Source organism: Helianthus annuus, chromosome 1 (assembly GCF_002127325.2).
Source record: "Helianthus annuus cultivar XRQ/B chromosome 1, HanXRQr2.0-SUNRISE, whole genome shotgun sequence".
In the NCBI taxonomy this organism is placed as follows: Eukaryota; Viridiplantae; Streptophyta; class Magnoliopsida; order Asterales; family Asteraceae; genus Helianthus; species Helianthus annuus.
In genome coordinates, this window is record NC_035433.2 from 68,982,360 (window position 1) to 68,999,017 (window position 16,658).

General features: G+C 34.8%; 2 protein-coding genes across 2 annotated transcripts; one reads left to right on the top strand and one right to left on the bottom strand.

Moving 5' to 3' along the window:
* Positions 1-6,833: 6,833 nt before the first annotated feature.
* Positions 6,834-10,504, top strand: LOC110867548 (probable serine/threonine-protein kinase PBL10). The gene is made up of 6 exons (XM_022116524.2): positions 6,834-7,161; positions 7,933-8,240; positions 9,191-9,326; positions 9,413-9,555; positions 9,682-9,805; positions 9,907-10,504. Exons 1-6 carry the CDS (start codon positions 7,110-7,112, stop codon positions 10,344-10,346), a joined length of 1,203 nt encoding a protein of 400 aa, XP_021972216.1. The 5' UTR covers positions 6,834-7,109; the 3' UTR covers positions 10,347-10,504.
* Positions 10,505-10,801: 297 nt separating this feature from the next.
* LOC110867542 (serine/threonine-protein kinase PCRK1) lies at positions 10,802-15,149 on the bottom strand. Its single transcript, XM_022116513.2, has 4 exons — positions 14,598-15,149; positions 12,523-12,783; positions 12,299-12,421; positions 10,802-11,593 (listed from the first exon to the last, which is right to left on the bottom strand). The coding sequence occupies exons 1-4, from the start codon at positions 15,003-15,005 to the stop codon at positions 10,994-10,996; spliced, it is 1,392 nt and encodes a 463-aa protein (XP_021972205.1). The 5' UTR covers positions 15,006-15,149; the 3' UTR covers positions 10,802-10,993.
* Positions 15,150-16,658: the final 1,509 nt, after the last annotated feature.

The following is a 16,658-nucleotide window of genomic DNA, read 5'->3' on the forward strand; positions in this document are numbered from 1 at the left end:
ACCTTATGGATGTAATTATTGTGAACCAATACTCCAATAAACATACATAGAAAATATGTACCTGGTTATTATGGCAATGTACACAGTGTACAAACATGGTACAATATGGATTTTACTAATGAAGCAAGTGTTTAAGACATCCTTGCATATAATATAAAATCAATGAGGAAGTTTGTGTGTCAACACTCCTAAAGAGTGTATGCACATATATTGTTGGTCAAAGTGGAAAGGAGTACAAGAATGTATATTTATAAAGTTAAAAAAGATAGTATGGACTAAAATGGTCGATTCAAATGTGGTATAATCGACTTACAAATGAGCTCAGTAAAGAGAGAAATACATAAATTGTAGTGAATCCATTTGTTTTCATTAAAAGAACAATATGAGGTTTATGAGTATTCTAATATATGTTGATGATATCATTGAATCTCCTGAAAAGATAAAATTGAGCTCAATTATTAAAGGAACAATTTGCAAATTAAAGATGGTATTGCAAATATGTGGCTTGATATTTAGAACAAGCATTTGTATTATTATTATTATTATTATTATTATTATTATTATTATTATTATTATTATTATTATTATTATTATTATTATTATCCATCAATCATGATACATCTAGAAGATGGTGGACATTTTCATACGCACAAAGCTTATGGTATACGTACATTTTATGATGTCCAAGTAGTTGGTATAGAAAACGACTCTTATCATCTCCTATCAAAGAAGCAAAGATCATTGGTCCAGAAGTACCATAGTTAAATACACATTGTATATTTTGCTAGTATGTATACACGGACACATGTCATGAAATTCGTTGACAAGATGTAACTTGTGTATAGCGAGGAGATAATGTAACGGGTAAAACATATATTTTTATACCCTTAAGGTACAAAAGATATGGATTCATATTTTACTAACCCATTAACAAGTTTGGTTAGTATGTAAGTGCAAGGAATGTAACAAAACATATTTATGGATCTTATGTTATCTACTTACAAGTGAAGGCAATTAAAATTTCACATGAAGATCATACATCAATGCTCATTGAAGGATTTGACATTAATGGATCAAGCAACATACCAAGACATCAATGGATTACGAAGTTTTGAGCAACTTTCAAAGAAGCCGGACGTGAGTCACTTATAGGATACATGTAAAAATGAGGGGGAGCATTATACAAGTTGCACTCTTTTTCCCTTGACTAAGTTTTATCCCAATGGATTCGGAGTGGTGTCGGCAAAAGGCATCGGCACCGATGTCTAACCAATGCCCACATGTTTACCGAATTGGTTTTACCGATCTGGGGAGAAAAATCGGTGAGGGAACACCGATGCGGGGAGAAGGAGGAAAGGGGAGAGAGTGGGGGTGTGTGGTGGGGTCCATGTCATCTCAACCAATCAAACTTTTTTCCTTTTTAAAAAAAAATAGTTTACCACTTCACCAAGTGTCTAACCATTGCCAACACTTTTGAGCATACTTTACCACTTTGACATGACATACTCTCATTAATTAATTTTTTAGTTTGCCACTCTCAAGTATCTAACCACTCCCTACACCCTTAAATTATAGATCAAATGATGTAGATTCTTTCCTACACTTCTTACAAAACACACTCTTTTTATAATAATCATAACCTTATAAAATCAATATTCATAGCAACTATCTAAAAAAATAGAGGGGTTGACGGGTGTGGTTTGTGTTTCACTCAATCAGTGGTCACCATACCGACAAATAGTGTTTCACTCATCCTTATCTACTCTTATTGGTCAATCAATGGTCACCATACCGACAAATAGACTCGTGATACCTAGGTTGCACCACTTGCCAAATTTGAGAATTTAATTCATGTTACATTGTTGATGAATAAAGTTTTTGAAGTTTTTTTTGAAAGGTAAATTTTATAAAAGAATAGTCGGCCTGGCCAAAAAACACAGGACTGAACCCAACAACCATGGGCGGACCTAGCCTTTGGCCAGGGTGGGCGGCTGCAACCCTTGAAAAAAAAAATTTAGTGTATATTTTAGGCAAAAACCCGACCGCACCCCTTGAAAATATGATTGAACACCTCATCCGCACCCCCAACAAAAAATTTCTGGGTCCGCCACTGCCAACAACTACAACATATACAATGGATACTTACACCATTCACTCCAAACTAAATTAGTTCTATACCCATCTAGTAGACGGGCATAATAATGGTATAATAATATAAGTATTTTATAGTTTGTATTCTAAACAAAAGTGTTAGAAATTGCCGCCCCATGACTAAGGATTTGATAATAACGGGAAAGCTTGTAAACTATTACATTACACCTCTAAAGATGGATGGGTTCAGGCAAAGTCAGTGAAATTGACAAACAAAGCCATTTTAACTCCAACCTTTCTCATATCATCAACCCATGTTTCCCAAACCAAACTCTCAGGGCATACTAAAAAGCATAGAAAACACCTTCAATTTGTTTCAACCTTTATATAACATTCATAATGTTTAAGCATTTTATACAACAATATACACAATTAATTCATTACAAAATACTATTATTTGGCGTATATATGCATATAGGTATACAAAAAACTATACGTGTATACATGGAGAGACTTGGAGAGATAGAGAGAGACCCGCCTTCTTGAGTTTCAAGTATAGACATATCTTGCACAAAGTCTTGAAGTAGGAGAGATCAACCGCTCGGTGCCCAGCTTGCAATCTCTTTTTTCTCCATCCTGTCTTTTAAATCAATTTCCTTCTTCTGCATGTATCAATACAAAATTGGATAGATTAAAGAAACCAGGTTTTCCTTTTCCATTAGCACTATTTATTTATTAAAAAACGAAACTTTTAGACAAAGTGTTCCCGCGAAACCGGAACCGACCCATCAACAGATTACAAATCTTGAGTTTCTTGTATAGTAGGTCACAGTTTTTACCGTTGTAAAGATTCTTCAATTGTAATTGCAATTAATGCTTCTTCATATTGATGTATTTCTTTGTCAATGTTAGACAAGACCTCTTTTATCGCCATCCGTAGTTCATCTGCAAAATAAGTTCATACAAAACATTTTAGGGAAAATTGTAAGATCTAAACAGAATACAAATTATAAGAAAACCTCAAAGTAATATTTAACAATCAGTTGTAACATCTAATATGATTTTTTATAAGTATATAAGGATGTGAGAAGAGCCTGTGTTTTATCGGTGCTAAATGGAGTAGTGAGATGTTCAAAGTTTTTATCACGATGCTTAACATAAAGATAGATAATGTATTATTCACGAGTTGACCAAAATGATTGAAGATCTGTTCGTGCAATGATGTATTATCGAAGTTGTAGAAGACACACGTAATGGGATCGGTGTATACATGGAAAAAAGGGTGGGTCGGGTCGGGTTGAATAACGGGTTAATACGGGTCCGGGTCAATACGGTTGTTTTAAAAAGGGTCATTTTGGTCCAAGTTAGAAGAGGTTCGGGTCAGGATATGGGTTTAGGTCAAAACGGGTCGTGTCAGAACGGGTTCGGGTCAAAATGGGTCGCTTTAAATCATCATGATTAAATTATTGTTTGAGATCGCTTATTTATAATCGTTTGATTAATTATTGTGTAAATTAATTAATAATTGTTTGAGATAGCTTATCTTCCTAATACTATGTCAAGGTGTTGTACCACATTATTTATAGAAGTTAATTAGCCTGGATCAAATGTGATATGTGAAGTTATAAAAAGTGTATTGGATGGAACATTGTCATGACTATATTGTTGTTCGATGGAGGCTCTCAAAAACGACTCCACATTATCTTAACGGGGTTAAGTTATTCTATAAAGGCTTGTAAAAATAAGAAGTGCACAAAAACATAATGGATCACATAAGCTTACACAATATCGAGCAAAACATAAAACAATGCCAAAAATATAACACAATGTCGAGGAAAAAAAGACACAATGAGTCGCAAAAAAAAACACATTGACGCGATCCATTTGATACCTTTTGTACGACTTCTTATTTTTAGAAGCCTTTGTATTTGATTCTAAACCTATCTCTACCTAGGCTTTGCCCGTCTCCAGCAAAAAAACAAAGACAAACATGCATTGGGGACTCTTATAATTGTGATCTATTCTTGTTATAGTAATAGTAATGGTGATTTTCTATATATTATGATATTGTAAATGTAATCCACACTTGTCAAACGATTTGTATCTTATCGATTAGAAAGACAAACAAATTTGGGTCCATTAATATTCGGTTTTAAATATGCACTTCTCTTTTGAAAACAATCTTTGTATAAGGACGGTTTTTTCTAGAGACTACCTTTTGGTGAAATACAATGTGGAAAATATGAGAATATTATTATGGTTTATAACAGCCAAAAAAGCCAGCTAAATTAACCATGACAACACTTGGCATGTTGATTGGATTTGTTTAATTGCTAAATTCCAATATGTTTTAGCCTATAAAAAGAATTTTATTACACGAAAATCAATCTGAGTTATGTAAATACAAAAGCTACAATAATTGTTATAGATAATTTAAAATACTAAATGTTAAAATATGGGGTTAATTAATTATTCCATGCCATGATAATTCTAACTTTTGTAAACTAAATACTACAAAAACCAATATACAAATGGTAGGGACAAATAGTACAAGTTTTATGTTAAAAAAATGGGAAATTGGCCTGTAATAATTCCACATAGATCTTATTGGCTATTAATAATCCCATCTTAGAATATTCCCCCACCAGTCCCATCTTTCACCTCTTTTTCCTACAATGGTCCCCCGTTAAAAAAACTTAACGGAGTTAAGCTTTTTTCCAAATTACAAACAGATTTTTTAGGACTTTTGATTAGAACGGCGATACAAGTCCATTGATGTAAAACTTGCCTCGAAACGGTGCTCCAAACGATGACACGGAGCTTCAATTCAGGTGTTTAAATTTCCAATTAACCAAAATCAAGTCACTTGGAGCATCATTTCAAAGTAAGTTTTACATCAATGGACTCGTATCATCGTTCTGATAAAAAACCCTTAAAAATCTGTTTGTAATTTGGAAAAAAGCTTAACTCCGTTAATTTTTTTTAACGGGGGACCATTGTAGGAAAAATAGGTGAAAGGTGGGGCTGGTGAGGGAATATTCTGAGGTGGGATTATTAATGGCCAATAAGGTCTAAGTGAGATTATTACAGGCTAATTCCCCTAAAAAAATAGAAACAATGTATATTGGTATCAAGATGTTTTAATGATACCCGTCTCAGATGGTAGGGACAAATAGTACAAAGGCTATTTGTTTACCTTTTAATAGGATTATTAATGGTTTAGGCCTCTTACTGGTTCAGTACTTAATGATTCAGGGGCTGTTTGGTAGCCTCTGAATGGTCATTAAGAGACTACCTCTTAATGGAACCATTAAGAATTTTACCAATGAGAAGGTAGAAGAATGTGACATGTGATGATTTACCATTCAGAGGTTACCTCTTAACCATTCAGACTTGAGGTTACCTCTTATTCATTCAGAGGTTTTAAACCATTAAGAGGTAGCATCTGAATGGTCATTAAGAGGCTACCAAACAGCCCCTCAGACTGTTTGTTTCATGAGCAGATGTCTGAATGGTTCAGACATTTGCCTCTAAATGGTTAAGCATTATACAGAGTCTGAATGGTTAAGAACTCTAATCTGCATTAGTCAGACATTTGCCTCTAAATGGTTAAGCATTATACAGGCTCTTAATGGTTCAGACCTCCTCTTACTGGTTCAGCACTTAATGATTCAGATCTCTTACTGGTTCAGCACTTAACCATTCAGATGTTGTCAAACAGCCCCTAAATTTAGGTTGCCACTAAATAAAATACTAAAACACTTAATCTAATTTTGTTCCCTACATCAAATTATCTAACCTTGTGAAAAAATATGAAAAAAAAAATCACTCAATTTAGGTTTGAGATAAAGGATCATGTACATTAATCCAGAAGTGTGAGAAGTGTGATAAGTGTATGATAACACTATATAACACCATATAAACACTATGTAACACTATATAACATTATGTAATACTATATAACAAATATAACACTATATTTTGTCTGATAGCATGTCTATGATAGATGTATAGTGTTATATAGTGTTATATGGTGTTATATGATGTTACATAGTGTTATACGGTGTTTATGTGGTGTTATATAGTATTATATATATTGTTATAATACACTTCTCACACTTTTGGATTAATGTATAGGATCCCTACCTTAGGTTTGATACATTAAAGTCCTTACAAGTGTTTACAATATTTGATAAAGTGACATTCAGTTTTTATACAAAACTTTTTTCTATCGTATTAATTTAACAAATTAAAAAAGTAACAAATTATTATTCTAAACTTGTTTACTTGTGTATTTATTTCAAATAAGTTTCTAAACTTTAATATAAAAAAAATTAGACCGGGAAAGTTTTCTTGTACTATAACAAGTTTAAAAACTTGATTATACTAAAGCTACCTTACCTTTTATGTATTAATCTCTAAATCTAAGTGTAAAATTTTCATTTTTTGTTAAATATAAAAATAAAAATTCAATATTTAACAAGTTAAGGGCTCAAATAGACTTTGATTCTATTATATTTTCTCGAATTAATTATTCTACACAATGTCCTTTTAATTTCTTTGAGAGGAATGATAAAAAAACAAATATATTTTTTATTAATAAATTTATAATTTAAAATATACAATTTGACTAGCAATCACTTTCAACATTGAATCATCATCCCTGAATTGCTGATTTTGCATGGACCCAAAACTTGCCCATTTGATTTACTTTGTTATTAATAATTAATAATTAATATACAAGAAACCATCTGCATCAATGTAAAGGGCTTTCCCCCATTAATGACATCTCCCCCCCAACCTTCATCCACCACCACTTTTATCAACCACCCTCTCTCTGCTCACAGACTTCAAGGTTTTCAACCAAATCGTGACAAATCCCTTCTGGGTATATTTCATTTCAACATTTTCATTACTAAATTTGCTTAATCATGAAGATCCTGTGAGTCCTCTGTTTCTTTGAACCATCAAATTCAACAACTTTGGGACAGTGAAGTTATCAAGAATCAAGAATCTCAATGGGTGTTTGTTTTAGTGCTGGAATCAAAGATAAGAGCCCATTTCATAGAGGTAAATTTATAGCAATTTGTTATTTTTTAGACCCTGAAATTTGTGAAGAAGTCTTGTATTCCTCTTTGATCAGTTTTGCTATCAAAAGAGAGTTGCTATGCAGCTTGTTGCTTGCTAACCTGACACTTGTTGCAATCGGTTGTTTTGGTGCATTAATTTGATCGGAGCCGTCTTTTCAAGAACTCTTAAAATAATTTAGGCATCGGGCTAAATAAAAAATTGGGCCCAAAATTATAGTAAGAGGAAATGAATTAAAAAAATAAGACCTTGTGGTAGAGCCAAGACTTTGAGACCTCAACATTATGTTGAGATGATTTTTTTCCACTCCACCACCAAGACTTTTATGTATAATAAATGAATACATATATTAAATATACCATTTACTGTATATATAAAAGCTTATAAAAACCTTTGGGGCCCTTTGAAACGGTACAGATTGGCCGGCCCAAGAGCCGGCCCTGAATTTTATAAAAGGTTTGATTAAAAAAAAATATATTGAATCTTTAAACAAATTATATGAATGATTTTGGATGGAATTTGTATGGTTAAAATAACTTGTAGCGCGATAGTGTTTCAATGGTAAGGAGGTGGGAATATGTTGTGAATGTCTAGGATCAAATCGTGGTACCATCAGATTTACTCTGGGATACGTGATTTACCTCCTTCATATTAACCGTGGGTAAATGAGGGACGCGTAGTGATGACATACACTATTTTTAAAATAACTTTGTGAATAAATTTGAATTGAATAGTTTTTGTGTATGATTTCAGGGTCAAATTCAGATGTTGAAGATCTTAGCCCTTCAAATAGTAGCAAGGTTTCATGTGTGACACCAACTCCTCGGAGTGAAGGCGAGATTTTGCAGTCATCGAATTTGAAAAGTTTTAGCTTTTCGGATTTGAAAATGGCCACAAGAAATTTTCGACCCGATAGCGTGTTGGGTGAAGGCGGGTTCGGGTCGGTTTTCAAAGGTTGGATTGATGAGCATTCTTTTGCTGCTGCTAAGCCCGGAACAGGTGTTGTTATTGCCGTTAAAAAGCTTAATCAAGAAAGTTTTCAAGGTCACAGGGAGTGGCTGGTGAGACTCTTTTTATCCTACTTTTATAAAGTAGTCATCGGTTCACTTTTGTTTTAGAGTAAACTTCCGTTTTGCTCCCTGTGGTTTGGTCACTTTAACGGTTTTACCCCAAACCTTTAAAAATAGCCATTTTACTCCCTGATGTTTTAGTTTTGTTGCCAGTTTGCTCCCTGCGGGGAGCAAAATGGAAAAACAAACAATTTGGATTGAGGTAGAGGCGGGGAGCAAACTGGCAAAAAAACCGAAACATCAGGGAGTAAAATGGCTATTTTTAAAGGTTTGGAGCAAAACCGTTAAAGTGACCAAACCACAGGGAGCAAAACGAAAGTTTACTCTTTGTTTTATCTCTGATTTATCTATTTATATCTACCTAATAAATAACTAAATGGTTGTCACATGGGTCACAATTATGTGAACCCAAAATTTATATATGTACTTATCTTATTTCACATGTTCGTTTTCTATCTTGTATTTTTGTAAATATATCTATCATACATCAAAATATTGCTTTATAATTCCTAATTTTGTTTTTGCTAACTATTTAATATTTTCTATATTTAACCCATATACACGAGTTTATAACCTAGTTATCTAACATAAAAGAAACGGGTGATAGATAAAAACAAATTTGTAACATATAAACCTTCTAAATCATATTAGGGTGTTTAGAAACCATTAAAACCGTCTAAACCAAAGGAAGTAGACCGGTTTGAGGTTCAGGGGGGTTGGTTTACAGTTAACAGTTTAAGGGTTCAGTTCACAGTTTAAGAGTTTAGTTTATGATTTAACGGTTTAGCAGTTAAGTCGAGTTTAAAACTTGGAACAGGTCATTCAACCTTTTACTATTTTGTATGTTTTTATTTATTTTTTTGAACATGTAACTATGTATATGTTTAATAATCATGAATCATTTTCGTCATTTTAATAACGGTTTGGTTTGTTGTTTATAGGCAGAAGTGAATTATCTTGGGCAATTTTCACACCCAAATCTTGTCCAATTGATTGGGTATTGTTTAGAGGACGAACAAAGGCTTTTGGTCTATGAATTCATGCCTCGTGGAAGCTTGGAAAATCATTTATTCAGGAGTAAGTTCGTTTTATAGTATAGATTTCTGAATTTATATAAACAAAACAAAAAAAAATCATTTTTTTTTTGTATGATTGATCAATAGGAGGATCTTACTTTCAAGCTCTATCATGGAGTCTTCGTCTGAAGGCCGCTCTCGGGGCCGCTAAAGGGCTTGCATTTCTTCACAATGCGAAAACAAAAGTCATTTATCGTGATTTCAAGACTTCTAATGTGTTGCTTGATTCGGTACGTTTTGTTGTTGAAAAATAAATAATGAATGTATTTATTATAAGAGAGTTTGGATTTGTGTTTTGAAAGTGTGATTATTTGAATAAAAAAATGATGTATCGTTCCTTACGTATGAACATGTAGAACTACAACGCAAAGCTATCAGATTTTGGGCTAGCCAAGGATGGACCCACCGGTGATAAGAGCCATGTCTCGACTAGGGTCATGGGGACCTACGGATACGCAGCTCCTGAGTATCTAGCCACCGGTACGTAAATTGTGCAAATGGGTTCGTGTTAAAACTCACATTTTTTTGTTCTAATGATTTTTTTTTTCTTTTTTGTGTTTCGGACATTTGTCTCATTTTAGGTCATTTGACATCTAAGAGTGACGTCTATAGTTTTGGGGTAGTTCTTCTTGAAATGTTATCGGGCCAAAGAGTAGTAGACAAAACCAGACCACCAGGCAAATACAGTTTAGTCGAGTGGGCCAAACCTTACCTGGCCCACAAACGTAAAATCTTTCGGGTTTTAGATAACCGTCTTGAAGGTCAGTACACACCGGAAGCAGCCCACGGTGTTGCAAGTTTATCACTACGATGTTTATCAGTCGACCCCAGGTTCAGGCCCACTATGACGGAAGTGGTCAAAGAACTCGAACGACTTCAGGATCCAAAAGCAGCCCGGCCCAGAAGACACTCGAGTCATGGAACCCGGCCCGGGAAACACAGCACCGGCAACCTTGCTGCCTCCACCGGTAGTGGGCCCGCTGCATATCCCAGACCTCAAGCTTCTCTATGTAGCAAGTGACCTCAAGATAAGAAGACTAATCAGGCCATTTTGTTGATGGTCCATAATTGTATAGTTATCTGGGCTAAAATCTAAATAGGTTGATGAAGAGACCATCAAACTACTTGACCCGATTTGTATTTGAACTTATTTCTAAATTCAAGTAACTTATAAAGTCATCCCTGTAAGGTAGCCATAAAACTAGGGGTGTATAAAAGCCGAAGAAACTGATTAACCGGTTTGAGATCCAAACGGTTCGGTTCACAGTTTGACACTTCAACAATTCAGTATGGTTTGAAACTTGGTACAAGCCGTGAAAAACTAAGACGTCGTTCAACCTTAATTATTTACATTTTTTTTTAACTTTTTAGTGCATAATTATGTATATGTATTATAATAGTAATGAACTATCTTTTACCATTTGACTATGAAAAAAAAATCGGCACAACAAACCGTTATAACTTATTGTAAGAACAGGCCCAGAAATCGGTTTGGTTTGTTATTTTTGTCAAAACCGAACCATGAACACCCCAGCTACCAGGCATAAAGCATGTGTATCAGAAAGATATAAACAAAATGAGACATTTGAACCATTCACATGACAATCTTTCTTATGGTTGATAAATCTTTTAAAATTATATCTACAAATCTTTAAAAGATCTTCAACTTCATGAACCGTGTTTAATCATTCCCGGTCGCCAATGTCTCCAATCAAATCTCCCAATCGATCGGTTCCTCAGTTCCTTAAAATCGAAAATTTTCTTCAAGTTATTCCCATTTCCTTCTTGTTTTCTTAACACGATATTCTCTGCGTTTTCTTCCGTAACAAATTCGGGCTCGGGCTCGGGCTCGGGCTCGAGTTCGGGCTCTGGCTCGGGTACAAGTTCGGGCTCATTTTTAGCTTGTGACGGTGACAGATCATCGATGATTTTCCCAAGCGTTTCAACCACTTCACTCATTTTGGGCCGGGCTTTTGGGTTCTTTGTAAGACATTTATTGGCTAAAGAGGAAAGTTTTCGGGCTGATTTTAGCGAGTACTCTCCTTCGAGACGTGGGTCCATTAACAGATGGAACTTTTTCGAATCTGAAACGTATGGTTTCACCCATTCTATTAGTTTTTGTTCGTTTCTTGGTAAGTTTCGCTCAACTGCTCGCCTGCCTGTGATAAGTTCATATAGTACCACCCCGAAGCTCCAAACGTCGCTTTTTGACGTTAATCTACCCGTGTGGATATACTCGGGTGCTGCGTAACCTATCGTTCCAACAACCTTAAAAGATCATATAACAGAAAATGGTGGTGTTAGTTATTAGTACTACAAAACATCTTAACAATAGATAAATGATTACGGTACAATACTGAGGTGACAAAATGAGTAACGGGTCAAAACAAGTTTCTTGTGTATAAATGTATTTAAGGGTGAAAAGAGCCGAGCTACTTGAGCTCAGCTCGATATAATCGAGCCCGAGTGTAAAAACAAGCGCGTTAAGTAAACAAGCTCGAGCTCGAGCTTCGCTTATCGAGCTCGAGTCAGCTCGCGAGCCTAATCGAGCCCACTGTTTATATAATTTTTAATTAAGATATTTAAATAACAATTACTATAAAATTATAAAAAAATTACTAAACTATGTATAAAATTATAATTATAATTGATATAAATTTAATTGATAAATAATAAACGAACTGAGCTCGAGCTTCCATAATTTAAACGAGCGTGAGCTCGAGCCTAGTCAAGCTCAGTCTCGGCTCGCCTCGACTCGTTTGCACCCGTAGATGTATTCAGCCAACTTTGTAGAAAAAAAAAACTTTAAAAAACCCAAAACTGACAATAAAAAATGTGTTAAAATTGTCACCTTTAATTGGGTTCTAATTTTATGTTCACATTGAAATTCTTAATATATTTATTCTAAAAGAAAAAAATCAAAACTAGTGTGTTGACTTTTGTAATAAAAATATTGGAAAGAGAAAAGCTTACAACTGTTGAAACATGACCCAGTCCAGCAGTTGGACCCTGTCTGGCGAGCCCAAAGTCAGAGAGTTTTGGATTAAACTCTTCATCCAAAAGAATATTCGAAGTTTTAAAGTCACGAAATATTAACTGCAATAAATAAATAAAAATATATATATTAAATCTTCTAATTTCTCAAGTAACCATCCAACAAGAAGTAATTAATAAATATCCACTTAACAAAAGTGTACCTGAAAATCCATCTCTTCATGTAAATAAGCCAGCCCGCGGGCTGCACCTTGAGCGATATGTAAACGGGTCATCCACGAAAGAGTAGAACCGACCCGACCCAATAAATGGTCTTCTAAGCTTTTGTTTCGCATAAGCTCATACACTAATAGCCGTTGGATCCCTCTTTCATCATCTTCTGCACAATATCCTACTAACTTTACAAGATTTGGATGGTTGACTACCCCCAAGATGTTGACTTCATTAATCCACTCTTTATGCCCCTGAATACTAGAAAATGTAATTTCAAGCAACATCCATAAGATAACAAAAAAGTGGCCCAATGTATTCACTGAAAAGTCTTAAGGTATCATCCCCACATGACATATTATTCATATTATATCAACCACAAGTTGCTAAAAAATCTTCATAGCTATCAATTGTGCTTGTAACACCATTATATTATCTTTAATAATTATATTATCAATTGTGTGTAGGATTAAGGCTGGCAAAACAGGCCTTATCGTGTTTTACAGGCCAGAGACGATGAGGTTAAAAAAAAGATTACCGGCATAAATAAATAATCAACTTTTTGAAAACAACTAATTGCATCTCTAAGCACTTTTTAACAAACAAAAAGTAAAAATTCTCCCTCTCATACAAAAACAAAATGAAAACCAACAAAATTATGGTGAGTTACAAGCCTAAAGTTGTTCATGATGTTTACATTTGAGAAAATGCTCAATTATTGTATCAATAGGCACTAAAGTATGTTGCCATGCAAAACAAACTTATATTTATTAAAAAGCTAAAAGACACTTTAAAGTTTGTTAATCTATCTTACCAATTGCTACCTAGACCTAATTGTTTAGTTCACTCATCAACCACTACATTGTTTGTATGAGAACAAAAGTTGCATCAAGGGGTGTACAATATGCTATGAAACTTGTAAATTTTAACTCCTTTTCAAGATAAGTTCAAGAAGTTTTGGCAACTTTAGGCACCATATATATTATGAAGTCTCAACACTCATTTATTTACAAAATTGCCGCTTTCATTCATAAACCGAAAAAAAATACCAAAATAGTCAAAGCTGATTAAAAAAATCAAAAATAGACATGGAAATTTAGCTCTTTTAGTTATTCACCAAAGTAGTCAGCCCTCACTTCTATCCGTCAAAAGCCCCCACAGCACCTCCACCAACTGAGACTGCTAAGGATTTAGCCTACACGTTTGGCTAAAACGTCTAGAAAAGCGCTGGTGGTCTTTTAGGACGACTAAATTTTGATATCTGTTTTTGAAATCTTTTGGCCAACTTTGACTAAAAAAAGTTCCAAAAAGTCGGAATTAGCTAAAAAACTTTAAAAATAGAAAAAGAAATTTAGCTTTTATCAAAGTAGTCGGTCCTTATTCCTTTCAATCAAATACCGCCACATCAGCTCTGCCGGTTGAGACCGCTAGGAAAGCGCTCACAAAGGGTTAGACCGCGCTTTCAAGACGGGCTAAATTTCCATATCTAACTTTGAACATTTCTACTCTAACTTTGACTATTTTTGTTAATTTCCCAAATTAAAATTAAAATGTATGCTTGAAGAGTATATAGTATTTCTGGTATTTTTATATATATAAAAAAAGTTAAATGCCATTTTAGTTCCTGTGGTTTGAGCTATTTTGCCAATTTAGCTCAAATGTTTGAAACATTGTCATTTTAGTCCAAATAGTTTTAAGCGTTGCCATTTTAGTCCACTGGGTTAACTCCGTCCATTTTTTATGTTAACTAGAAGGGCAATTCGACCATTCGATCATTTTATATGGTCGAATTGCCCTTCTAGTTAACAGAATTACATATAAAATGACCGAAATGCCCTTCTAGTTAACAAAATAAAGGGATGGAGTTAACCCAGTTGACTAATATAGCAACGTTTCAAACCTTTAGACTAAACTGGCCAAATAACCCAAACCATAGAGACTAAAAATGGCATTTAACTGAAAAAAAAAGTTAAATCTATAATATCTTTTTCACTTATAATTCTTCCAAATTAAAGGTGCAATTATGATAAAAACAAAAACCCTAAAATATTAAAAAAGAAAACCATGCCTGTAATCCATTCCGGCTCAACTGCTTAACAGCAACATCCAAATTCCGGTCACCGGCGACCTTAACAACACCTCTATAAACACACCCAAATCCACCTTCACCGATCACAAGCGACCGATTAAAACTCTTAGTCGCCAACTTCAATTCTTTGAACGTGAAAACTCTCAGATCATTCGCACGACGCTGAGACAAAAGCTCAGAGAACCCAACAGCGTCACTGGAATTGTTGCTGGAATCGAAATCTAACCGGCGACTTGTGTCGAAACTGGTTGATGCGACGCTGAGAGACCGGGCCCATGATGAGGCTCTGGTGGATGACCGTGAAAGTGAAAGTGAAAGGGCTCTGTTGTTGTTGTCGTCTTCGTCGGTGGGTGTTTTGTGGCCGATGCTGAAATGGAAACACTTCATGGTTTGCCTGCCGGTTTGTATGGAGTGATCGTCGGAATAATTTAAGATGGTTATGGGAAGGGGAAGACGGGTTCAACTCAGCGGAAACTTCGAATGTTGAATTTGTTTTTTTGTTTTGTTTTTTGGGTTTATGTGTTTTGAAATTTATAAGTCAATAAAAGAGTGCAAACTAGTAACTAGTGGGTTGTGGTTATAAGGGTGTAAGGGGTGCTCACCTCTTAGGTGAGTCCCCCCTCTTACACATAACCAACCATAAAATACCACGTCAACTCCCCTCTAACACTCTCCTAATACCCCTTTTTGATGGCGGCACTCCCCTCTTAGGTGAATTGGTTTTTTAAAAAAAAAAAGAAAAAAAAAAAGAAAAGAAAAGCATTGATTGGTCAAGCTCTCCCTCTCTCCTCCCTCTCTCCTCCCCTCTCTTCGGCAACTCCCCATCTATTTCACCCTCTCTCTCTAACTCACCTAATTGTTGGCAGCACACACCTAACAGGTGAGTTGAGTCCCCTAAGGGGTCACCGAAGGGTGCCCCGGATACCCTAAAGTTTTGGAAGTTATCTTCAACATTTGGGATGGGTAACTAGTAAAGAGATTTAGTTTTTTTTTTTTTACAATTTTATTGGTTTGAAACGGGTATGGTATTAGATGATATTTGTTTGATTACATGAATTTGTTGTTTTTTCGAATAAAATTGTATATATTATTTTTAAGTAATTTTGAAAATTACACTATGCGTTGTCGATTAACTAAACCACTGATCGCTGCTACGTAGGAATTTGAGCAATGATTAGACAGCTAACAATAGGACTGGTTAGATTGGGGTGTAGGAACTGTTCGCGTAATATAAATAAGGAAAAAATACAAGTTTTGTCCTTTATCTTTATAGTACTTTACACGCGGTGTCCTTTTTTCAAATGTTGACAGGCGGTGTCCTTTACAAGGAATTTTGTGGAACGTCTTGTCCTTTAGCCCTAACCTGGTTAAATTTTCTTGTTAAATCTGATCATGTGACTTGCATGTGAGGGTATTTTTGTCATTTCACCTTAAAAGACTAAATATGTAAATAACTTAAATCTACTATCACCACCAGCAACCTTCCTGCCACCCTCCTACCACCGTGGCCAGCACTAGCCACCACAAAATTTGTAATTTACTCCAAAAATAATCTCGAACAAAACAAATCCAACCACATATTAACTTGAAAATATGAACAAATCATATTTAAACTACTATAAATTAATTTGTACTTAAAAATCTGCAGGGAATTGATTCAAGTTGAAAGTATACAAACAAATCAAATCAAAATCTTATATCCAAAATATATCATGTCGATCTCAAAATCAAAATCAATTTGTAAATATGTACAGAACATACTAACTACTTTAACATTACAGTAACAACAAGAAATTGGGCATTACAGTGAACATGCCGTGACCTATAGATGACGATTTAACAACAGTTAAAGGAGTTAAACTATTCGCACTTACAGAAGCACCGAAAAGAGATCTGAAATTGGGGCGATTTAGACGGTGAATCGAACCGATCTGAGAATCGGCGTGACCCAGATGACGATTCCAGCGAAATCGGAGCAATTTAGAGGTTCTGCCGCCGTGAAAATGAGGTCCGGTGAGTTGTTCCGCCGGTGGTCAGTTT